This window comes from Papaver somniferum, chromosome 2, assembly GCF_003573695.1.
Source record: "Papaver somniferum cultivar HN1 chromosome 2, ASM357369v1, whole genome shotgun sequence".
Taxonomy (NCBI): Eukaryota; Viridiplantae; Streptophyta; class Magnoliopsida; order Ranunculales; family Papaveraceae; genus Papaver; species Papaver somniferum.
Genome location: NC_039359.1, coordinates 203,461,913 through 203,487,462, shown reverse-complemented (window position 1 = coordinate 203,487,462; position 25,550 = coordinate 203,461,913). Strand labels below are relative to the sequence as shown.

Genomic DNA, 25,550 nt, shown 5'->3' with positions numbered 1-25,550 from the left:
TTTATGTGTCTAATATGTCTCAATTGTATGTATTGGTAGTGCTCGATTTTGTATTTATTGTGTTATTTTATGTCTTTGTAGGAAATTTTAGAGAAATAAGCCCTTGCGGCGAAATGGGCTTAAAAAGTGGTGTTTTACACCCTAGGATAAAGTGTTAAAGGCACCCCAGAAATACGCTAAAAGCACCCGGATGAGTTGTTAAAAACACCCAGAAAATTACTATTTCCGCACCAATTGCTAAAGGGACCCCAGGAATGGATAAAGGGGAGGTCCCTTTCTTCCAAAATTTGAAATCAGAAAAAGGCGGGAAAAATGATGCATGCAACTGGCAGAAGTTTGATCGGACATTTGGACGTGATTTTGTGCGATTCAATCGCTGAAACTTTGTGGAAAGATGTGATATATCATAATAAAGATGGTATGGGTGTTTGGTTCGACCATAATTGGCTTGAATTGGCTAGGCAATCCACAAGCTGGAAAAAGGGGAATACGTGCAGGGAAGAGTTGTTCACGGGATTCAACGTGTTTGTACGTGTTTCGATGGAGTTGGGATGCTGTAGAAACTTGTTTGGAGTGTGTTCCACATCAACAGAAGCGCGAAAGAGGAATTAAAGGAAAGAAAATCCCGTATTTCTTTGAAAAAGGAAAGAAAATATCCCGAGTAAAAGAAGATTATTTGGGATTAATGGAGGAGATTCAACGCGTTTTTTTGGTTTAAATAGGTTCCCTGGGAGTCCTAGAGGAGGTGTCGAGAGTTTGGGGTCGATAGAAGGTCCAGAGAAGCAGAAATCAAGAGTTGATGAAACTCTGTTTCTGCTGCTGGTGATGAAGAACACCAAGAACACGAAGAACAGACTCGCAAGGACAGTGGTTTATCAACAGTGTCTAAGACGCACAGCCGTGGGTCGCAGTGCAGTCTAAACATCAGCAGCACTTGTGTTTTATCGTTCATTCTTTGACGCTTTTTGTGCGTCGCAGATTACAGTTTTACACCATTTTCTCATTTTCTCTCCATTGTAAACACCATTTGAGATATAAAAATATATTTTGAGCGTGTTTTCATCATGAGGAGCTAAAACCCAACACCGGGACGACGGAGGAGGCTGAATTTCATCCTTGGGGTAATTTATTTTATTCTTTTTTATGACTTTTGCATTAATCTAAAATTGAAATATGATTTGAATTAATTGGTTGTTATTTAATTTGATGATGTATGCTTAGCTTAGGTGTTTTGATACATCATGCTTAGGACTTACAATCAATGTTTTGAGAATCTATCTTGGCAAAATCAGAGTCCATGTTAATTTTATTGAGTTTTAAATTGTCAAAGAATATATGAATGAACCCTGTGTAGTGAATTCGGCCAAATTCTTAGTCCCAGTACCTCTCGCCCATTGTTAATATTTTTGTATATATATTTTTATTAAATATAAAAATTCCATTTCCTTCACAAGTCCGAGAGTTTGAACCTCATTACTACAACCACAATCAAAAATTTTAATCATTTTGGCGCCGCCGACGCGGATTTGTGCTTAGGTAGAATTTTTAGGTTTTTATTATTTTTATTATTCCATTTGTTCTTTTTACGTATCTTTGGTTGTGTCTTTGTATTACAGGTTTGAAGTTGGATACTAAAGACCTTGGAATCAAAGATTAAAGCTAAAAGAGAAGGAAAAAAGACAAAGCAAAAAAATAAAAAATAAAAGAGAGAATTATTTTATTTTTATTTTTTTAAGAGACTTTCCATTTTTTTTGTAATTATTATTATTATTTTTTGTATTTCTTTTCATTGGACTGGACTTTGGACAATTTATTTTAATTTTAAACCCTACGGAAAGGTTATATAAAAAAAATTTAATATAAACTGTTTGCAGGGAAGGACGACGATTACAATATCGTCTCGGCCCCTCGGGTTCGTACATGACATAGGAGTCGTGGCCCGAGTCGACTTCAACGGTTCATCCCCGTCTGGTACGGGAGGTAAGTCCATCGAAACACTCGCGAATCTCCTGTAAGCGAGTTACTGTATTCCTTAAGGTGATTCATTGATTGAGGACGAATTTGGACTGTTTTTAAATTCCTAGTAAAGGGCAAGGCCTGGCCAATACAAGATAAGGGTTCGGATTTCATCACCGCTCCCTTCTTGCCCGCCTTAGGTAAACGAAACCTAACGCGAACCCAAGCTTAAAATTTGATTAGAACGAGACCGATAGGGTAACGAGCTTGGTAGGAAAATCTTTCGAAAAATATTGGTTACTCTTTTAAGCATACTTCAAAGTTCTTGATGGTTTCTGTAAGTTGAATGCGTGACTGCGCCGCCTTGTAATACCGGTGAGGCTTTGGGTATCAAAGCTCCACTGAGCTTCCCTCGCCTCGATTCAACTTACATTAGCTCGGATTGATTCCATAAGGGTGTGCTCAAATTGTAACGAATTCCTTTTCGAAGGAATAGAAGCTGGTCTAGAAAACAATCTAAGTGGAGCCATCATGCTTTTTGTTTGCTAGATTCTATAGGTTTGATTTGGTCGAGTCATCCTTGTTTGTGATTGTGTAGAATTCCCTTACAATTAAGAATGTCGAACTGGTATGATAGAAGCCAATACAATGAGTATCGACCTGAATTTGAATATGGACATCATCATTTTTAGTTGGGAACGCCAACCTTTTCAAGGTTATGGTTCATACCATGGTAATCCCAATTATTATCCACACGCGAATTGGTCTTACGAGCAAGAAAATCAGGAACACTGTAGTACTGGTTACTCGTTTTTGGAAACTAGTCCTGATTATGATATTTCTGAACCTGTTCCATCTCTAGAAGAGACCCAACAACGGATTGAAAGGACGTATAAACGTTTAGTTGCAATGAATAGTTCAAAAGAAGAGTGTACACGATATTCTGAGATGATAAACGAGAGTAGTGAACGTACAAGTGTTATGCTCAGTGAAATTCAGGCACGTCTAGAGGCAGAAAATGAACAGTTAGCTAATGCTGCTCGAAATGATCTAAATTTCCAAAATAGTGTTTCTAATTCTACCCTTGATATCAATAGTGAATATTTGCCTAATTTAGAGGACGAGGTTAGAATAAAAGACACTACTTATTTAGATAAGGTTCAATCATCTTCGTTATTATGATGAGGATAGTAGTAATGAAGAATCTGAAATGTGTAGGCATAGTGATCAGGAATCTATTAATCCAATTGAGCTTTATAATGATTCTAGTTCAAATCCAAATAATTTTTATGATTATTCACCTATTCAAAAGGACGAGGATTTGATTAGGGATACCACCGTTTTAGACGATGTAGTTTTTCCTTTTGATTACGAAGCCGATAATGCTTTAGAGGAACGGGTTTATTCCGAAAATGCTGTTTTAGAGTCTAGCGACTTAGAAACAATAGTCTTAGACGAAGAAAATGAACTCGTAGAGCTATTAAATATGAGTAAGGATGCGTCGCTTGAGTATAACCTCGAAGGAGCAATTGACTATTTTCAGGATTCCAATGATCTAGAAATTAGGGAGATTGTAACTAGTCTATCTAGAGACACTGAAAACTCTAAGTTTGGGGGTGATTATCACCTTCCTAGTGCCTTACCTTTAACTCTCAGAAAGTCCCTTCACTTAGGACTTGATATCTCTGCCTCGACAATTTTACAAGATTACCTTCATACTCGTTTTCCCGAACCTAATGATGTCCAGGAAGAAGTTCAGTCGTTAGAAACCCATCCTCTGGTTTGCCCAGGCTATGATCCCCAGATTGACTTTGTTTTCCCACCAAATAGTTTTCTTCCAACTGTGGGAACGTTTATATTCCAAATGTGTCGAATATTAAGTTGTGAGACTAAACCTAAATGCTTTAGGAAATTAGAATCGACACATTTGCTTAAGAATGACCACTACTCTCATTGTGGTCAATTATGTAAGTCAAATCTTATTGACTTAGAGGATCCTCAGTTATTTAGGTTATTATTGTGCGCTTCTAAGATCATATTTGAGTTTTTCCAGACTCTAGGACCTAATGATTCGGATCCCACCTATGAAGAAACGCAGCCAATGAAAATTTTCTATTTAGACCCTTTCATAGAACCTGAACCTGAACCACAATTAGATATAAATTTCTTAATCAGGAAACTAAGTAAGGGCATGCTAGTCTTGTTCACTTTCTTGGTTCATTGCAGTTTCCTTTGGTCAGCTCTATTTAGTTTTGAAGACCCACAGTTATTTCGACTGTTACTTTATGGTTCGAGTTGACTAATCCTTTCCTAAGTCTGGCTGAAGACTTTAAACTTAGCACTTCTTGGGAGGTATCCCATGCTCATGCAACACGGTAATATCTTTCCTTAACTCTTTCGCTTCAAATGGTAACAGTTTCTCCTTGTTCATGCTTTTAGTTTCATCTTTAGAACATTGAGGACAATGTTAGATTTAAGTCTGTATGGAAAAATCTTTTTTGCAATAAATAAATACGCTCCAGAGCCTAGAGATTTATGCGTATTCAGGATGGCACTAACTAATTAAGTGGATGGAAGCATCTTGGTTGTAGGAGTTGAGGAACCAATCTGATTAGATGGAAACATCTATAGAGTCTATTCATAAACACAGAGCTCAGTGTTAGAAATAACATGATAGTTGCACACCATATCTCGTTGAGTCCTTTTATTTCTTTTTTTTATTTTTTCTTTTTAAACTATGTTTCTCTAAGTGATTAGTGGGGCACACGATTCAAGTTGTTACCACTGCTAGGGTGAATTAGAGTGACTGAGTTACTAAAAAAAAAGACCGGACCAGTTAGACCAATCGAATAAGTATTAACACTTGGATAGCAATATGCGTGTGTTCTCCCTGTTTCCGTCGCCTAAGCAAGCGTGGAATGCAGGACCCGTGGGAACTATCGTGTAATCTGCCGACAAGAAGCATGCGCTTGGATCAAAAAGATCTATTCATGCCATTAATTAAAAAAAGGTTATTGTTCTGTGTAGTCAACTGCTGGTTCCTTATTTGCCAGTTTGTTGATCTAGATTTAAGTTATTGACCACTGGTTCCCTTGTATATGCCAGTTGTGTTGATATTAGTCAGACCGGTATCTCAGTCCATTAGGATAGGTTCATTCTGGCAGTGGCCTTCAGACAGATATGTGAAACATCGATCATTTGGTTAACATCAAAACCATCTACATTTTTCTATTTCCATCTCCTTTTTCTATCCATATGATTAGTTTGACTCCGAATATGATGTCCATAGTGCAACTATCTGAGTAGAGCTCTGTCACTTTATATGAATTTTAGTATGCTTGAGTGCAAACTCGTGTACAACAATTGGAATTTCGCATCAGGGTACTTCCTCCTATAGTCAATGATTGTATGCCAACCAAGGAGATTCTTTAGTGCCTTCCAAGGTTCTGCGTAGATAGCTAGGGTCTGGAGTATTGGTTTTGTGGGTACACCACTGGTAAACCCTCCCGAGATTAACTCGGTCACTAGGGACACCTAGTGAGTTAGGATTTTATTTTCCATATTAGTTTTGCTCGAGGACTAGCAAATAATAAGTTTGGGGGTGTTGATAGACACATTTATGTGTCTAATATGTCTCAATTATATGTATTGTTAGTGCTCGATTTTGTATTTATTGTGTTATTTTATGTCTTTGTAGGAAATTTTAGAGAAATAAGCCCTTGCGGCGAAATGGGCTTAAAAAGTGGTGTTTTACACCCTAGGATAAAGTGTTAAAGGCACCCCAGAAATACGCTAAAAGCACCCGGAGGAGTTGTTAAAAACACCCAGAAAATTACCATTTCCGCCCCAATTACTAAAGGGACCCCAGGAATGGATAAAGGGGAGGTCCCTTTCTTCCAAAATTTGAAATCAGAAAAAGGCGGGAAAAATGATGCATGCAACTGGCAGAAGTTTGATCGGAAATTTGGACGTGATTTTGTGCGATTCAATCGCTGAAACTTTGTGGAAAGATGTGATATATCATAATAAAGATGGTATGGGTGTTTGGTTCGACCATAATTGGCTTGAATTGGCTAGGAAATCCACGAGCTGGAAAATGGGGAATACGCACAGGGAAGAGTTGTTCACGGGATTCAGCGTGTTTTTACGTGTTTGGATGGAGTTGGGATCCTGTAGAAACTTGTTTGGAGTGTGTTCCACATCAACAGAAGCGCGGAAGAGGAATTAAAGGAAAGAAAATCTTGTATTTCTTTGAAAAAGGAAAGAAAATATCCCGAGTAAAAGAAGATTATTTGGGATTAATGGAGGAGATTCAACGCGTTTTTTTGGTTTACATAGGTTCCCTGGGAGTCCTAGAGGGGGTGTCGAGAGTTTTGGGTCGAGAGAAGGTCCAGAGAAGCAGAAATCAAGAGTTGATGAAACTTTGTTTCTGCTGCTGCTGGTGATGAAGAACACCAAGAACACGAAGAACAGACTCGCAAGGACAGTGGTTTATCAACAGTGTCTAAGACGCACAGCCGTGGGTCGCAATGCAGTCTAAACATCAGCAGCACTTGTGTTTTATCGTTCATTCTCGCTTTTTGTGCGTCGCAGATTACAGTTTTACACCATTTTCTCCTTTTCTCTCCATTGTAAACACCATTTGAGCTATAAAAATATATTTTGAGCGTGTTTTCATCATGAGGAGCTAAAACCCAACACCGGGACGACGGAGGAGGCTGAATTTCATCCTTGGGGTAATTTATTTTATTCTTTTTTATGACGTTTGCATTAATCTAAAATTGAAATATGATTTGAATTAATTGGTTGTTATTTAATTTGCTGATGTATGCTTAGGTTAGGTGTTTTGATACATCATGCTTAGGACTTACAATCAATGTTTTGAGAATCTATCTTGGAAAAATCAGAGTCCATGTTAATTTTATTGAGTTTTAAATTGTCAAAGAATATATGAATGAACCCTGTGTAGTGAATTCGGCCAAATTCTTAGTCCCAGTACCTCTCGCCCATTGTTAATATTTTTGTATATATATTTTTATTAAATCTAAAAATTTCATTTCCTTCACAAGTCCGAGAGTTTGAACCTCATTACTACAACCACAATCAAAAATTTTAATCACCAAATCTATGCAAAAAAAAAGTTTAGTAAGAATCTTATCTTAAGAGAATTTTGCAAATATAAATGATTTAGACAATAAAATTACCTGGAAGATATATGTGTTTCCGTTAACTTGCGCAGTGAGTGCCCTAAAAAACTTTGTCAACTCATTGTTCAAGAAGGCGACCACCGTAGTACTCCAAGTCTACTCACGCATCTTATCTAAGGGATCCAATAGTTGCAAGTAACTGGCGTCGACCAAGCTTCCGGAACTGTCGGGGAAGATACATTTGCCCAGGACGTATAGCAAATAAGCTGACGCGGTAGCACTGATTCACACCGGGTTCACCTTTCCTTCCTTATCAAATATTTTCTTTATCTCCCATAATGTGTCCCTCAACTTATTCATATTAAACTTCTTGGTTAGACGACGATCCTTCTTCTCAAGAATAGACTCCGCCTCACTCTGATTCCAACCGAACAATTTCTGGCTGAATTCGTAAATATCCTTGAAAGAAAACTTATTATTGAATCCCTCACTGAATGCTTTTCCATCAACCTCGGGGCCTAGAATTTGATGAGCATCATCGAGAGTTATCTCCATATCATCGAATGGGAATAAGATTGTATCAGTCTCTCCGTAGAACCTCTCACAAAATGCAGATACGGTAATTCTATCATGCTCAATATTCAAACTCTCCACCACAGGCCACAACCCAGAGTTCTTGACAATCACTTTCACCTCCTCACATTCTAGATCAAGATCCCAAGTCTTAGTCACTGAACACGAAGCTTGGCGCCTCATGAGATGGACGGCATGCTTGTGATCCTAAATACCGAAAAAGCAAAATGAAAAGAAATACAAACACTTGACGCAAATTTAAGATAGTTACACACTTGAATAAAAAACAAAGACGGATTGAGATTACTTACGATAGTATTATGGATCGTACATGCCCATGAGTCTTTGTATCCAAAAAGAACATTTCCACCATCTCTTGGGGTCTCCCTTGGAAGCTCACCTTTTTTCAGTGTAAGCATCAAGTGAGTGGGAGGCATGTGAGAATTAGATGGTTCAGTGATCACCCTCTTCTTCATTCCGGTTTCGGTTGAAGTTGAAGCTTCGGTTTGTTGAACATTAGCTTGACTTTGTTCTCCATCGCCTTATTCTTCTTCTTCTTCTTCTTCCACTGCCTCTTCAATAATTTCTTCTTCGATTTCCTTAAATTTATCTCCATTACCATCATCATCATCATCATTACCTCCTCCAACATCAGGCATGTCTTGATCACCATCATCATCATCATTGTTACCTCCTCCAGTAGCCGGAGTTCCTTCATCAACATCATATCATCAGCTCTTCTACCATATGGAATTGATTGGTCTTCATCTGGAGTATCGTCTGAATCACTGGGTTCCTATGGTGGTTGAGAATCATTCGGTACACGGATCTTGAGCGTTCCCGGCACAACGTATTCCCCTCGATGTGTTAAAGTCAAGAGTTTATCACCAACACGAGGAGGTCTTGAAGGGGACTAAGAGCTTTCATAGATTTCTTCTTTTCCTTTTCCAACCTGAACAAGAACAATTAAGAAAAGAAATTACATGTCCGCAGGGTCGACAAATATAACCAATCCGGCGGAATAATGGCCGGAATGGTAGACTAAAACATATATGCCGGCTAAACTATAGCCGGCAGGGTATCATTCAAATAACCTGCCGGCTTATAACAAATATGAACACAGGAGATACAAGGATTTTCCACATTATAGGTCGGCAAGGTCCATTGCCCATACATTGCCGGCTGACAAACAGCCGGCATGGTTTTATCCAAATACCATTCCGGTCTTAAAAATTCAAGGCATCAGGAGACACAAAAAACTTGAAATACAGCCGACAAGGTAAAAAATTATAACCAACCCGGCTAAAAAAATGTCGCCGGCAGGGTCTGGGGTTGAATAACTTGTCGGCCCTGCAAGTACCAGTTACAGGTATTCAACATCCGGCACGATCTTCAACCAAAGAGCCTGCCTTCCAAACCCTAACTATGAAAAGTCGGCAAGGTCGATAACATAATACTTTCCGGCGATAATAACTGAAAATCAAAGAGTCGGTTTTTCTGACCTAATTTGACATGCAAACATCAAATAGAAATACTAGAGTGAGTTTAAGTAAGCCCTTACTTTCTTAAGCGCACCATTTCTCGTGTTTCAGTGGCTGTGAATTCTCCTTCTTCGACGGTTTTTTTCTTCACTTTCTTTTGAAGCAAACTTGTAATTCCAGAGATATACTCATTGGGTTTTCGATTAGCATCTTTCATACGAGTTCCCTTCCTCCATGGTGGATCCATGGATGAAGATTAATCGGAGTTTTCGAATCGACGATTTCTACGAATTAATCGACAAGTTTTGATTGTGGTGGGCGTGCTGGAGTCGGTATGGTTGTGGAGGAGAATAAGAAGAGAAGAAGAGAAGAAGAAGATGAAATGAAAAGATTAAAACTGATTTAGGGTAATAGGTTTTTAAATGGAAAGGGTAGTTTTGTAACTTACCCAATAGGACTCCCCCTAAAACTCTTAAAAAGAGTCCCTTTAAAATTGGGTATACCCCAATTAATCTGGGTATACCCCAATCAAGCCAGGCTTTTTTACTCAAAAAAGGGCAAGATTTATTAAAAGTCAGTCTATCCCCAAGACAGTAATAGAACTGAAGCAGAAGTTATACAAAAAAAAAAAGGAAAAAAATCAAAAACAGTAGTGCCCTAACAAACATAGCTACCGCAGAAGCATAACTAACACATAATTGCTCCCCAATTGTTCAAAACTGTGTCCAAAGAGAAATCCCTAAAAATATTGGTTCCTAGACACCAATTAAACATCAGAGTCTTAACAATGTTTTTGATTCGCTCTATAGAGTTGTTCTTTCCATTAAAAACTCTGTCATTCCTCTCTAACCACACTGCCCACCAAATTGCAAATGGTATAATATCCCAAATATTTCTTCATATACTGCTGCTAGTCTTCTTTTTTCGCTTCCACTCCCAAATTGTGTTTCTTACAGAGTCTTGATACACAATTCAGATTGTAAATAGATAAGAAATAATTCCGAATTTCTCTTGTAGTGTCACAATGTAAGAAGATATGTTGATTTGACTCTGCAGCTCTCTTACATAGCAAACAACCATTGACCAATATAGAGTTTCTTATATTATCCATAGTGGGAGCCGCATTATAACATAGAGTCCAAATGAAAAAGACTACCTTTTGTGGTACCTTTGGGTTCCAGACACATTTGTGTGGAAAAATTAGCAGTCCATCCTCCTCCAGGTTCTTGTAGTACTCTGACACTGAAATTTTTTTGGTTCCATTCTGCCAGACTCTGCGATCCTCACCAACCTCACTGTTGAAAGTTCAAAGCATGTTAAGCAAGTGAGCAATGTCTTCAATTTCTTCTTTTTTTAAAGCCCTGTAAAAAGCAAAATTCCAATTGTTTCTTGTATTTACCTCCAACATATCTTGAATTGTAGAATTTTGCAATCTATTTATTTTAAACAAATTAGGAAACATATGCATAATTGCTTGTTCATTCAGCCACACATCCTTCCAGAATAAGCACTTGTCCCCATTATTCACCTGAATGGTAGAGTTCTCTGTAACAATATTACGGATTTTCAGAATACCAGCCCAAAGACTTTTACCAACAGACTTAATAGAACTGTTAGGAAAAAAAGCCTTAGTGTTACCGCCAAAGTTATGATGAATAACTTTTCTCCATAACGCTTCTTCTTCTTTCACATACCTCCAAATCCACTTAGCATGCAATTCCTTGTTCATTAGTCTTAATCTTTTGATTCCTACCCCCACCACCTTGTTTTGACAAGCTAACTCTATCCCATCCTGCACAACTCTTCTTAGACTTTTTATTCACAGTACCCCAAAGGAACTATCTTATAATATTTTCCATCTGCTTTTCTACTGAAGCTGGGATTTGAAACAAAGATAGATAGTAGATTCGAAAACTGGAAAGTACAGTCTGTATCAACATTAACCTCCCTCCTTTTGATAAATATCTCTTCTGCCACATGTTAAGCTTCTTTTGAAAATTATGTAAAATAACATCCCAAACTCCAATAGCTTTGGATTTACTACCAAGTGGTATACCTATGTACTTCATAGGAAAAAAAAAGTTATTGGACATCCAAAAATGTTTGCACTCTCAACAGCATTTACATCATTCCCCATTGGAACTAGTGCACTTTTTTTTTTTTAATTCACCTTTAAACCAGAAACGAGCTCAAAACCAGAAACAAGTAAGTAATCTCTTCAAATTACTTACTTGTTCACAACTGTCATCCAAGAAAACAATGAGATCATCTGCAAATTGTAAATAAATAATTTTAAAAGACTCCCTAGATGGCCTGAAACCAGGTAAAAGATTCATAGAAGCAGCCTTCTTCATCATAACAGACAGAACTTCAACCACCAAAATGAACAGAAAAGGGGACATTGGGTCTCCCTGCTTTATGCCTTTACTACTTCTAAACAGATTTGAAGCAGGCCCATTTATAGCCATTGAGAACCTTATATTTGAGAGACACCATCTTATCCAGTTCCTCCATACATATCCAATACCCAAATCTATTTAACGTATAATCAAGACAATTCCAGTTTACATTATCAAATGTTTTCTCTAAATCAACTTTAACAACCAAACCAGCATCACCGTCTCTCTCTAGCATCAATCAATTCTGAGGCTATAAGAATACCATCAGTGATTTGCCTACCATCTACGAATGCCCCTTGAAAATCAGAGATAACAGAAGGGAGAACTTGTTTGAGTCTATCTGCCAGCAACTTTGAGATAATCTTATAAATACCTCCAATTAGACTAATGTGCCTAAAAGAGTGCACCATAGAAGCACCATCACACTTAGGGATTAAAATTATACTGGTGCAATTCAAACGCCAATCCAATCTTCCATAAACTTCAAACTCTTTCATCACTGCCATCAGCTCCACTTTGATAATATCCCAAACTGCTTTTAAAATCTCCATGGTACATCCATCGGGACCTGGGAACTTGCTTTTACCAAAATTCCAAATCACATTTTTCACTTCTTATTCTTCAAAAGGTTTCTCTAACATAATGATCTGTTGAGTACTCAAACTTGGCAGTTCAAGATCACTAAATGTAGATCTGACCCATACATTCTCATTAAACAGATTCATATAAAAATTTTTAGCTTCCTCATTGATCTTGTCATTTTCATGACACATAACACCATCAATGAGCAAAGAATTTATTGCATTCATTTTCTGCTTATAGGAAACATTTTTATGAGTAACCTTGAATTTCTTTCACCTTCAGCCAACCACTGTCCCTTAGCTATAGAATGTCATTTCCTAGTAAGATTCAAAGAAGATTTCTTGTGATCTAACCTAGCTAATTCCCTGGCAGCATAATCATCATCATTTAACCCCTGAATCTCCTTCAGGCTATCAAACACATCAATAAGAGTTTCACATTTGTCTATTTCATCTTGTAATGATCCAAAAATTTCTCTTCCCCACTTTTTGATAAAAAATTTAAGTCCTTGCAGTTTTTTGGCAAGAATTAAACTAGGACTCCCATTAAAAGTTAAGTTTGCCCACCAAATTTTCATCTGATCCAAGAACGCAGGATGATCCGGGTAATAATTCTCAAACTTGAATGAAGGTTTAGGAGAAGTACCAGCATTACAATTCAATAAAATATGGGAATGGTCAGATATGGGTCTCTTAAGTCTTTTTGTGTATTGATTAGCTCATTTAGTTACTAACTGGTTTATATTCTTATCTTAGATGGTAACGAACGACGTTATATAGGGTTGTATATAGTTTAGTGCATGGTAATGAACGATACTATATATGGTCGTGTATATATATATATATATATATTAGTGGTGGTCTTGTTGTGAATTACTAACTCTAAAGAAATGAATAAACAATAAGCAAAGAGAATCTTATTACTGCTTTCTGTTTCACAAGTGTTTGTTACCCTTCAAAGTAAAATCAAGTGGCTATTTATAGTCCAAAAAAGATAAACGTACCACCAACATAAACGATATAGAGACATGGTGGGTCCATAATTGTATACTATATTCAATTTTCCACTTTAACTTCAGGCATAACAATGAAAAAACTTCTTGTAAACTCATATTTACCGTAAAATTAATTTTAGCCTTTAAAAGTGTAACTTGCAAAACAAAAGTTGGAATAATAGCAAGATAATGCATGCATTGTATTCGCATATGGTACTTCTGGACTATAAAATATTATTTCTACGTACGTATTCGGATAGATCGACCACTTCCCACTTTTAGGGATCACATAGTAATGGTGCTAATTTTAGTAGCACAATAATTATATACAGTATCAAAATCAGATATTATAGTCTATGCTAGCATATTCTCGAACTTCGGCCCGAGATATATTTCAACTTCGACGAGGTCTCATTAGTTTAGCTCATGCGTGGATACGATATCATCAATTCATCAAGATTTTAGCAATCACACAAAGGGTTGTTCGCAAAATTTTCCTCTTGCAAGTGGTGATTATGACTTAATTTCAAGCCTGGCGTAATTCACAAGGTCAGGAGGTTGCCTGGGTTAAAACCAAAATCCTTCAGGGATTCAAATACATTGACCAAAAACTAGTCATTACAAGATAGAATACGAGTCCTTCACGGACCACCACGCTAAAGTGCATCACATTAGGAGAATACTTTAGTTTTACAGAACCAATCCTGGGTTCAGCGGGAAAACCTTAAATGGTACTTAGAGCGGTTACATTATTCTCTATGCACTTCATCTCAAACACCAACCTGTGATATTCAGGCCTCACAATACGGTGTGAGTTGGATCATAACCATTGCGCCTTTTAGAGAGATTCCAATTTCTAACTTAGTTTCAGCGGATTGGATTAATATATGCCTACCAATCACGATGTCGATGTTCCTCCGCAGAGGGATACAAAACCACTATTATATAAAGATAATCGACAATCAGATAGATCTCACACATTTCTCTAGTGCATGCACTTTCAACAAAAGTTTTACAGACTTATACCAGTTCCACTTCAGTAGCATAATCTATCTATTTATCTTAAATAAGGAGGTATGAACTTAGAGAATGTGGATTATATTCTGATAGTATCCACGAGAACTATCTCTAGTCTCCTCAAGAGCACTACATATTATAAAAGCGATCAGATTTTTCTTTATGAGGCAATCGTTCACGCCTCTGTCATGTCTTAACACACGACTTGGTCAGTGCGAGTTTTATGATTTATCCTGCTGAGACAACTTCTCGTGTTTGTATCCTCAAGCAAATGACAAACAATATCTTCCCAAAGCTACTACAATTATGTCTTTTAATCATGAGCAATCTCCAATATTCAATTACATCCAATATCTTGGTGTGATAAAACAAATGAGATGTTTCACGCTAATTATGGTGGCAGCCAAACTTTCTTTGCTCGAGATAAAAACTTAATCAAATAACCTATTTAATTGTAGACATTGCTTAGTGCAACCTTTAGGTGGTGCCTGTCATCTCCATGACTTCAAGAGAGAGACCCTAAGTTTGTCGATGTAATACGTGCCATCTTCAGGTGGCAGTCTTTCCTTCTGGTTAAGGCGGGAAAACCATTTTAGGTTATCATAATTTGCACCATCCTCTTGTGGTGACATTTCTGCCCCTGATTAAATAGGGAGAACCTTAAAAGTTATCAACCTTACGCACACCAAATTCTGGTGGCGGGTTATCATGCAAACTTCTTCATTTATGTAAACTCCTGGATAATTTTGTCTGATTTTCAAAGACAAATATACTTATTATAGTTTTTGGGTTAATCAAACTACAAAAGTATCACAAAAACAACTGCAGACTTGACAAAATATGATACATTTCATGTTGTTCCTTGTAATGGCTTACTTCCTCCCCTTAACAGTGGGAATACAGTCTCATCTGTAATAAGACAATACCGATGTTAGGGTTTTAAATGTCTTATAAAACTGAAACCAACATATATAATTAGGTGACGCTATGGACCAAACACGTAAATGTGATGTGTAAGGTTGCTTCCCAAATAAATATTATGGTAACAATTGGTCGAGCAATCAACTAAAGATGCTTAAATAAAGAACTCAACTATACTATGTTGAGCGTGCACATGTGTTATTTATTCTCGATATAATACCAATTGAAGGCGGAACATCAAAAGCCTGTTAATTTACCATCAAGATAAATGGACTTAATAAGAAAGTCTAATAATGGATATGCAACCATAAGATTTGTACAAATAGTTTGGCAAGTACAACATTATGTGTTAAAATAAATAAGAGGTGCATCTAACAATACAGTAAAGCCTTGAAAAACTGTCCATAGTGTGGGGTAAATAATCCTTACAAGTACTACGTACTACAAATCCTTTGAAAGAATGGTGATGATGTAACGAGTTATCGTAATGCTATTGTTAATGAGCCAGTTAAAGAGCCAAATGTCTCAAGGAACAAACAACACAACTTTGCATCCTTATTTGGCAGAAGCTTCAGGTTCTGTAAAGGATGTCCATGAGCATGTTGTATTGTTCTACTCCTCTTGGTAGAACTTGGGTGTCCAAACCGACTATGCCGAAGCATGAAAAATTCAAGGTCATTATAAACTTCTGGTTAATGAAAACGTGAGATTCGACTGTACGAATTCTCATATGGCACACCCCATAAAATAAAGCTTTGAGCTTCTTTACAACGTGCCTTTGACACTTAACATATTAAGTAATAAAAACTTCACAAAAATGCTCGTTTTTTATTTCAAGGTGATATTTACGCCAAATATTTTCAAAACTCAATAAATTCTTCAAGAATCCGGATTAATATAAGCGTCAGTAGCAGTAATTGCTACACCACCAGAATGATAGGCGCTCTTCCAGAGTCGTCTACCATTATTCGAACCAAAAATGGTATTTCACATTTCCGTTATACCTCTTCAAGGTTATAATATTACTAGTGGTTCGAAAAATTTTGATTGTTTTTCCGCTGTCTTTGAGGCAAATATCTCTCACTAGTGGAAAATCAAAAAAATAAATCTGCCAGAAAGAACCTTGCATTCATCAAATATGACTGCTTCTGGGAGCCCTAAATCTGTAGTCTTATTTATCAAAAGTACTGCGGCTAGGAGGCCTTGAATCTTTCAACAACAACTACCTCAATCAGTCTGAACTTCCCTACTGATAGAACCAGACGTTTATATAGAACATATTTTATAAAAAAAATGGAATTCATTCAGCTGAATCCTGAACCAAAAGCTGATTCAGCTGAATCTAAAAGCTGAATCACGTTTGAAGTAATATTAACTTCAAAACTGTATTAATCAAAAACTTAAATTGATGGTAACTTTAAAACTGAATTTGTACTAAAAAGTGATAACAGTTTACATCATCGAGTATCTAAAATACAAGTTCTTGTCTTAAGTTTATGTTTTTATTACAAGCTTGCTACCGAAAAACTTCAACAAAAAATTGAAGGCAAAACTTCACCATCTATGCCTTTGTTTACTGAAGACACTGCAAAAGGGATCAACAAGACTTCACCATTTATGCCTTCATTCACTAAAGACACGAGCCATCAAAGAGAAAGTTCGGCAGGACATCAAAATCATAAAGGCCATGCAGCACTTGTGGCAGTAGTCATCTTTTAGGTTTTGCTGCTGAGTTACAGATATTAGATTGAGCACAACACCTTAATGAAAGAACAAAAGGAAATGAAGAGAAAATAAAGAGCATTACCCACAAAAAGAAGAATCTAACGCTATCAGACGGGGACAACGATTGATGCTTCGAATAGAACACCACATCCCTTCAATTCTAGCACCACAATGTCAGGTTCCTCGAATTTAGGGCATATACCTAAGTTATGAGACCGAGTACCAACCTGCAACAGCAAACAAAACAAAAACATGGTCTGTCAGTAGATCCAAAACGGACAACAAAAATTGCATAAAGAGATATCAGATAGTACACTTTATTCAAACAAGACACACGAAGAAATAAAACTAGGGATGTACTGCTGAATTCATGTTCAGCAAGTACCAAAAAAACAACCTAGTTCACAAACCTCGCAGTTGTCGAGGTCCAGAGGGCCAGTGACTTGAGCATCGGGCAACCACCCTCATCACTAAAAACTTCACAAATATAATTCATCAGAGCTTCGCAACCAGTAAGGTCAACTTCAGGCAAACAATTGCATTTAAACACCAGGGTTCCTGCTTTTGCAGCACCAATTTCTTAGCCCAAACTTTCTAAAACTTCGTAAGAGGAGAACATAAGAAATATGGTAGCTTACACCAGACGAACCTGGAGTGCGTTTGATGTAACGTTGATGCAATGATGAGCGACGCAATTAGAAATGGTAATAGATGGATGCAGAGTTGCTCATAAACTCAAATTAGATATGTAGGGAAAACATGGATGTTCAGGAAAGGGAACGGGAAAGAACCTCTAGCAAAATGGAGGAAATGGAAGTAAGAATCTTACTTTCGGCAATGCACTAGTCTGATAGTATGCAAGTGAGGTAGGTATAGTGAGACACTGCTGCCAATTATGACATCCGATAACTCTTTTGACTGTCCACCTATAAGAAGAAGGCTGCTTCCCTACTTGATTTGCAAAGGCATTACAGAATTAAGGAGCAACGGTTAAATTATTAAATGCAAAACCAACAGAACTTGGATCTTAGGGAAGCAACACATCTTCCGAGGAAGTGTTAAAATGCTTACCAGACTGTAGAAGTGTTTAAATGCTTACCAGACTATAACCCGCTATAGCAGGTAAAGCTTCCTGAGCGTTGGCTTCCTGAGCGTTGTTGTCAACTAGCTGATCAGATACTTGATGAATTTGTAGTTTCAATCTCGACAACATCAGCGATCTAAGATCAAGTACCTGAAATACTAACTCATTATTATCCAGACTCGCCACTATGATGAACGCTAACAAACAAAGGCATCCAATTCAAAATATTTATAGAAGAGAGGTCAAACCTTATTAGAACGACCAGGTATTTGATAGAAACGACAATAATCGATTATTAAGCTTAATAATTAATATAGTTGTATTTGCTCGTGAAGTGAAATAGCGTAGTTCTTAGTTGACCCTTTCTATTTTGTAGCACTTCTCTGCAATTGGGATGAACATAGCAACCTCTTATTCTACTTGCTGGATTGAACCATCAGAAGTTTGTAGACAGAAATAAGACTTCATGGCCTAAGGATCAGAACCATCAGAAAACCAATATCAGTAAGATATTAAATAAAAAAAATAGCACAAGACACTAAGACAGAGACAAAAGGGGAAAGAAGAGAGTAAGAATCACGTCAAGAGATGGAAATAACATATTGCCTATACTAGCCACTTGTATATCAATTAGTAAGGTTGCATACAGTACTTCACAATGACAGAAGCTATTAGGACTTCACAATGTGTATAGGTATACAAAATGTATATATAACAAGACATAAATGTATATAGAGTAGCATATATAAAGAGATCTTCGTAAGGTCAGAGAGCTTACAAAAAGATGGGGATGTAAGCTAATCAGAAATATTATCCCAACCTGAACCTACACAAAAACACAGGTTTTCAAACTCCCTATTGTAGTTCTATTAAGGATTCCAGTGGCAATTCAACTAGCTGTTTTGAATAAGTATTAGAACAGAGTAAGTATTGTAGTGCTCTTTCATCACTTTCTGGAATGTGGTATTCAAATCTGTGGGATCAAAAAAACCCCAATTAAATACCAAATAATAAGCCATATAACACCCAGATTGGCAATTCAACTCAAAAGTGTTGTGAATTTGTAAGAAATTACATGGCAAGTACAAATAAATGAATAATTCTTTCAATCGCTAAACATTAGGAACTGATATAAAGGTCCTAATTTAACTAGGAAAAGCATCCCCTGAACAGCACAAAAGGTGGGCACAATGTATCATGTAGCCATTGGTTCTTGTACAATGAAAGAAAACTTGCAAAACTGAAATACAATTAAACTGAATAATCAAGGCTACTTAGTTCACTTATTTCAAATTCGCGGTCAGATTGAACGTAAGTTTAACAAGGTGACTGCAAATGTAAGGGTCAAATACAATCGCCTCAAATAGCAAGCGAATGTAATAGCTGCAATTTTTGTATACAGTGACCAGTGTTAATGAAAATTTTCTACAAACACAACAAGAATGCCATAAAGTATATATGCGAGTAGCCTTATCCTCCCTTAATTACCCATCACAACAGAATATTCTACAACAGCAAGTTGATTAATCATCACTACTTCAGTTCATCACTATTTCAGCTCAGAAATTGTTACCTATAACAGATCAAAAGGGAAACGTATTAGAAAGTTCACACAAACAAAAACTTTAAAAACAACGAGGGCAATAGAAAAGAAGATCAAACACTTGAGATCTTAACACTTAGTAAACATTCTTCACTTCCCAGGAAAGCACCTACAAATACCAACATTAGAGTCACCACGGGTGCTTACATGAACATGGAGGAGGCATTAAACATGAACAATTCTCTTTCTAAATACTCCCCATAGATAAGGTGCCCCATGAAATTCTCAGTACAACTTGAGAAACTGATTAGAAGGAAAAAATATAAGCTTTTCAATAGAAGATATTCTCAATAGACAAGCTCCACAGGGTTGAATCTTAGGTCAATCTGGGATAGAATTCTTCCCATTTTTGAATCAGATATCATCATACATACAAATGTTGATCATTATCTATTCTTCAGTGATCCCTATTAGGATAATTGACCTCATAACCAAAGTTGGATTTAACCTATAAATCCAGAATTCTTATTAGATCAAGCATCAAACTTCCATATTCCTTCATATGTTCTAAAGATGTTAAACTCATGATTTACAACCCAACCCAAAATTATAAATAAAAAAAAATCCAGGAAAAGAAAGCAATTAGATATAATTTTTGTCACATCAAACATGTTATTTCACCCAAAATCCTAACCTAACCATTCAAATAAAACCAATAACTGAAAAGGAGACGAAAAATGAAAAACCCACACCAAAATTGAATGACTACTAGAAACAATTAAAATCAATTAAAAAAACCCAGATCCATGTATCTAAACCTTACAGAAAGCCTTATTGGAGAAATTGAAATCAGATGAAGTAATCATCTGTGTATACCTTTAATCATTTTAACTGTTACGACATAACCACCGGGATCACCTCGAATAATATCAAGATAATTGACATCACCACCCGACCAATTGAAGATAAGTTGTTCACAACAAAACCCTCAAAAGTTAAATTGAAGATAGATGGTTGTGAGAAATCATAAACCAAGTATTATGAGAAAGTTGAAGAATAAATTAGGGGTTTGCTTATCATTCACCTTAAAAGAAGACGACGACCTAGAATGGATCTGTTAGGAGAAGAGATTGATTTGGTTTACTGGGTTGTAGTAGATGAAAGGGTTTATAGACAATCACGGATAGAGAACCATTTTTGTTCTTTAATGGTTCAGTAGATGTCTAGGGTTTGTTCTTTGATGGTTCATCAGGCGATAAAATGAGAAGAGCGCAGAGCAGAGGAATGAGAAAATGGACAGAAGATAAGGGTGCTCGAGAAACAAGGCATAGTTGTGTTGACTCTCTTGATATTTGTTCCCATAGAAAACTCTGACCCTGGCAGACGTTACATAAATCCATCTAAAACGACTTCCACTGAGGCCTGTTAATTTAAGAAAGCCCATCGAAAGACGTATTTTCAAGGCCCAGACATACTCAAAAATCTCATTTTCCACTGGTGTCTACTGCCTATATCAATACCGGATGGATTATTTCTGGAATCTATATTTTTTGTATAGATGGATGAGAGAAAATAATTAAAAAAATTATCAATAGCATTTTAGTAACTATGGGCTATCCTAAAACCCATAAATTTATTGTTATCCCTGAATCCAAATATTAACGTAAACCACTTCTGGAGTCTATTTCATGGATTGCTACTGGAATCCATAATATTTTGTATCACCGCGGGAAACCATAATTTATATTTTTTGATCGCTTCTGGGGTCAAAACATTTCATGGATTGCTTCTAGAATCCATTATTAGAAACAAGTAATTTAAAACAAAATTTTAAAGTAAAGGAGGAACATATAACTACATACATATATGGTACCGATATAATATCAACAAATCTCCAACTTCGTCACCTTCAGGGTCTGACAAAATATTAATTTACAAGTGTGCAAATGGAAACACTCTTTATAGGGAAATTGCCACAATATCAGTTACAGGTCACTTCAAGGACCACTGATAAAAACCCGGTTAGCACTTGGTAATGAGTCACTTCTGGGACCGACCGGCTTAGGAATTATTTCATACAGACCGACCGATCGGCTTAGTACTACTTTTGCAGCCATATTAAGCTACACGATATTCTAACTTCTAGTGGAAATATTTCAAAAATTCTGGAGATTATCAAAGCCGGAAAAATCAGATTTATGTTATCCATTAGGGACGCAATAATTTCTCGCTTCATCTGTATTAAAATCGTCGGTACCATATTAAATATGTTAAAGGAAATTCAAAAATATTTACTAAGTGATTCTTACCTTCGCGATCACACATATTTACCATAAATATCCATATTACAATTATGGATATATGTCAATCATATTAGAGCACTGCTCGGTCGAACTCGCAAGCGTTGCTATCTCAAGCTTGTTTGTCAAGTTTAGGTGATCAAAACTATAAGTCTAGATTTCTAGTCTACTTATAGCTATGTCTCGGACTAGGATAAAATGTGTAGTTGATCTTTAGACTTCACGACGTTCATCAATTGAAGACGAAGATTTACTGAGGAGAGCTTGGAGGAACTTCATCAAAAAAAGGTATGTGGAGACTAAAACTTATCTATCACTCAGAAGATTATTCTATTATATCTCCTATTGAGACTAAGTCGTATAGCTGTTAAAGCATTGCTTGGTCGAAATCGCATGCATTGTTATCTCAAGCATGTTTGTCAATGTTAGTGATCAAAACTATAAGTCGTGATTTTATCCTATTTATAGAAGTCTCGGACTAGGATATAGATAGTGTAGTGGAGCTTAGATCTCTCGGCGTTCATCATTTGAAGACGAAGAACTACTAAGGGGAGCTTGTGGAACTTCTTCGATAAAAGGTATGTGGAGACTTGAACTCATCTATCACTTGGAAAGTCTATTTCTACTATATCCTATATTGAGACATAAGTCGTGTTAAGATATAGTTTTCTTTATACACATTTCAGATTTCGAGCTGAGTATATCTCGCTTACATATTTCTCGAAATATGTGTTGGTAAGCTTTCGCTTCGACCAAGTTCATCTTATATCATGAAAAAATTGCCAAGTAACATCTTACATGGTTTGTGTGATATTGTCATTTGATGTAGGCTTGGAATGTTTAGATAATTATTATTTCAATATCTTGAAAATTGCTTTGATGCTAATAGTGTGTGAAAACGGCTATTGTCATTAAAGAAGAATGTTTCAATGATTGAAATAAAGAGTTGATAATGTAACCATCTTTGGGTAGAAGCATATATAGTGTGTACGCACATTAGTGTATAAATCCATAAACCGGGAACCAAGAGTATGCATATGTGTGTATACGAAATCGGTGAAGGAGACAAGATAAGTATGTGTACTCGTAGGCATACTAGCGGAAGTTTTCGAACCGAAAATATCTGCGGAGTTTGGGAATTGCAAACTCCTAAACTAGTCACCGAAAATATCTGCGAACTAGACAAGACAAGATAAGTATGTGTACCCGTAAGCTAAGTTCGATCTAACGGTTACATGAATATTGAATGCTTTGTTACCAAGGTAACTTGGATTACAAACCCTGATTTGAAAACTATATAAAGGAGAACTCTAGCAACTGGGAAACCTAATCCCCACACCTCCTGTGTGTTACTAGTTGAATAACTAGAGTCGATTCTCCTTTAACCTTAGGTTTCTTCTCGAGACCCTGTAGGTTAATGACTTGAAAACTTCATTGGGATTGTGAAGCCAGACCCAACTATTATCTTTGTAGTTGCGTGATCTGATCTTGTTGTTTCTATCGTGTTGAGTGAAATTGAAATAATTGGCTCGAGATTTTATATCCCCGATAGGCAAGATAAAAAAGTAATCAAAAACAAACTTGTCTCATCGTTTGTGATTCCACAATAACTTGTTTCGCTAGTCGATTAAGTTTATTGTGAGGTGATTGATAATTCTAGGTTGTTCTTCGGAAATATAAGTTTGGGTTATCAATTGGTTCCTGTTCACCTTGATTTATCAAAAGACGGAACAAAAACTCTTGGGTATTTTTGTGGGAGACAGATTTGTTCAATCCTATAGACTTTTCTGTGTGAGACAGATTTGTCTATCAAGTCTTCGAATTTGGGTCGTAGCAACTCTTAGTTGCGGGTGAGATCATCTAAGGGAATCAAGTGTGTACTATTCTGCTGGGATCAGAGACGTAAGGAGCGCAATTGTACCTTGAATCAGTGTGAGATTGATTACCTTGAATTAGTGTGAGATTGATTAGGGTTCAACTATAGTCCAGGCCGAAGTTAATTGGTAGTAGGCTAGTGTCTGTCGCGGCTTAATACAGTATGGTGTTCAATCTGGACTAGGTCCCGGGGTTTTTCTGCATTTGCAGTTTATTCGTTAACAAAATTCCGGTGTTTGTGTTATTTCTTTCTGCATTATATTTTACTATATAATTGTAATATCACAGGTTGTGCGTTAAGGTCAATCAATTAGAATATCCAACCTTTGGTTGTTGATTTACATTGATGGACACTTGAACATTGGTCTTTGGTACCGTTCAAGTTACTCTTCTTATGTTCAATTAGGCTCGCAGATTTCTGTTTGCTGATTGCGAATTGAATTAAGAATTAGAGATATTAAACTCTTTGATATACTTTATTCTAAATTGATTCTGACTGTCTAGTTGATTCTCTAGAAAGTGTATTGGAGTAAGTCCTCTCAGATTGTCAAACGAATTGTTGGGTGTGGTTGTTAGACCCCCGCATTTTCAATTGGTATCAGAGCAGGCAAATACACTAAAGACCTCATAAGTCTGTGTTTGTGGCGATCTGATATGGATGATATTGTCTCTGAAAACGCTTCACCAGAAATGGATAAACTCAACATCGAGTGTGTTCTAGAAACCATCGAAAAGGTTGAAAATCCTGATTTAAAAAAACTCATCAAGTTCTTGTGTCTCGAAAAATTTCGATGGATAAAGAAAATTGATGAATCTCATTGCGAAGGTTATATCAAAAAAACCTAATTCTCAAGACTGCTCCGAAGATGTTGTTGAGCTCCAGAAAAAGTTAGATAAACAAATCCAGATCAATTCTGATCTTGCTGCAGAAATTGCAAAGCTTAAGGATTTGAAGTCCGTAAAGTTTTTTTCAAAGGTTTTAAATAACAATTCTAATTTTTCCTTGAAAAATTGTCATATGTCAGGTGATAAGCAAGGCCTAGGCTTTGTGAAATCTGACAGTGCTCAGAACTCTTCGAACAAGGTTGATGATGTTGGTACATGTTTGTTTTGTGGTTCTCACAATCACTTTCAACATGTGTGTTTGTCCTTCAAGATAAGACTAAAAGTTGCTAGTAGTTTTCATAAAAAGGCTATTCAACTTGTGTCATCTCTTAAAAGACATTCAATACTAACAAGAAATCCTAAGATGGTTAGTAGTGCTAGTATGTGAGCTTTTGCTCTAAAGTCAACATCACCCTTCCAATGGTTCCTTGATAGTGGATGTATCAGGCACATGACTGGAGATCTCTCATGGTTCATCAACTCAAACAATTTTGATGGTGGACCCGTAACTTTTGGAGATGAAAGTTTATGTTACATAAGCAAGAAAGGGACAATCAAATTACCTGGCGTTCCTGAAATTCATGATGTCGTATACGTTAAAGGTGTGACTGCTAATCTTCTTTCTATAAGTCAAATTTGTGACAAGGGCCATAAGGTTGTCTTCAATGATAAAGGATGTGACATTGTCTACAAATCTAAAAAAGTGATTTTTCAAGGATCACGTGGCAAAAATAATTGCTATCTTCTAGATAGTCAGTTCAGTAATTGTTGCAATTTGACTAAGGTTGAATCTACGCACCTTTGGCATGAACGATTTGGTTACATCAATTATCGTCTTCTAACTAAGATCATTATCAAAGAACTTGTTAGAGGCGTTCCCAAAATCAATGCTAAGGTTGAGGGTGTATGTGGTGCCTGTCAAAAGGGTAAACAAACGAAAGTTCCACACAAATCATCCCGAAATATTCTCACCAAAGCTCCACTTGATTTAATTCATATGGATCTTTTTGTCCCAAATCAACAATCTACAGTGGCTGGGAAGAAGTATGCTTTGGTTATGGTAGATGA

The 25,550-nt window shown here is 36.6% G+C and overlaps 1 protein-coding gene and 1 long non-coding RNA gene across 16 annotated transcripts; both read right to left on the bottom strand.

The window, feature by feature from the left end:
- Window positions 1-10,463: 10,463 nt before the first annotated feature.
- Window positions 10,464-12,107, bottom strand: LOC113352603. Its single transcript, XM_026596410.1, has 4 exons — window positions 11,819-12,107; window positions 11,389-11,690; window positions 11,102-11,220; window positions 10,464-10,767 (listed from the first exon to the last, which is right to left on the bottom strand). The coding sequence occupies exons 1-4, from the start codon at window positions 12,105-12,107 to the stop codon at window positions 10,464-10,466; spliced, it is 1,014 nt and encodes a 337-aa protein (XP_026452195.1).
- A 4,358-nt stretch (window positions 12,108-16,465) lies between these two features.
- Window positions 16,466-20,767, bottom strand: LOC113350274. Of its 15 annotated transcripts, none has more exons than XR_003360702.1 (9): window positions 20,299-20,767; window positions 19,630-19,725; window positions 18,658-19,452; window positions 18,128-18,350; window positions 17,895-18,029; window positions 17,625-17,743; window positions 17,206-17,353; window positions 16,878-17,022; window positions 16,466-16,795 (listed from the first exon to the last, which is right to left on the bottom strand). It is a non-coding gene; the product is annotated as an uncharacterized LOC113350274 (long non-coding RNA). The 15 variants fall into 15 exon arrangements; XR_003360699.1 differs by lacking the exon at window positions 19,630-19,725 and having other exon boundaries at window positions 18,658-18,705; window positions 19,368-19,591; XR_003360696.1 differs by lacking the exon at window positions 19,630-19,725 and adding an exon at window positions 19,544-19,591.
- Between the last annotated feature and the right edge of the window lie 4,783 nt (window positions 20,768-25,550).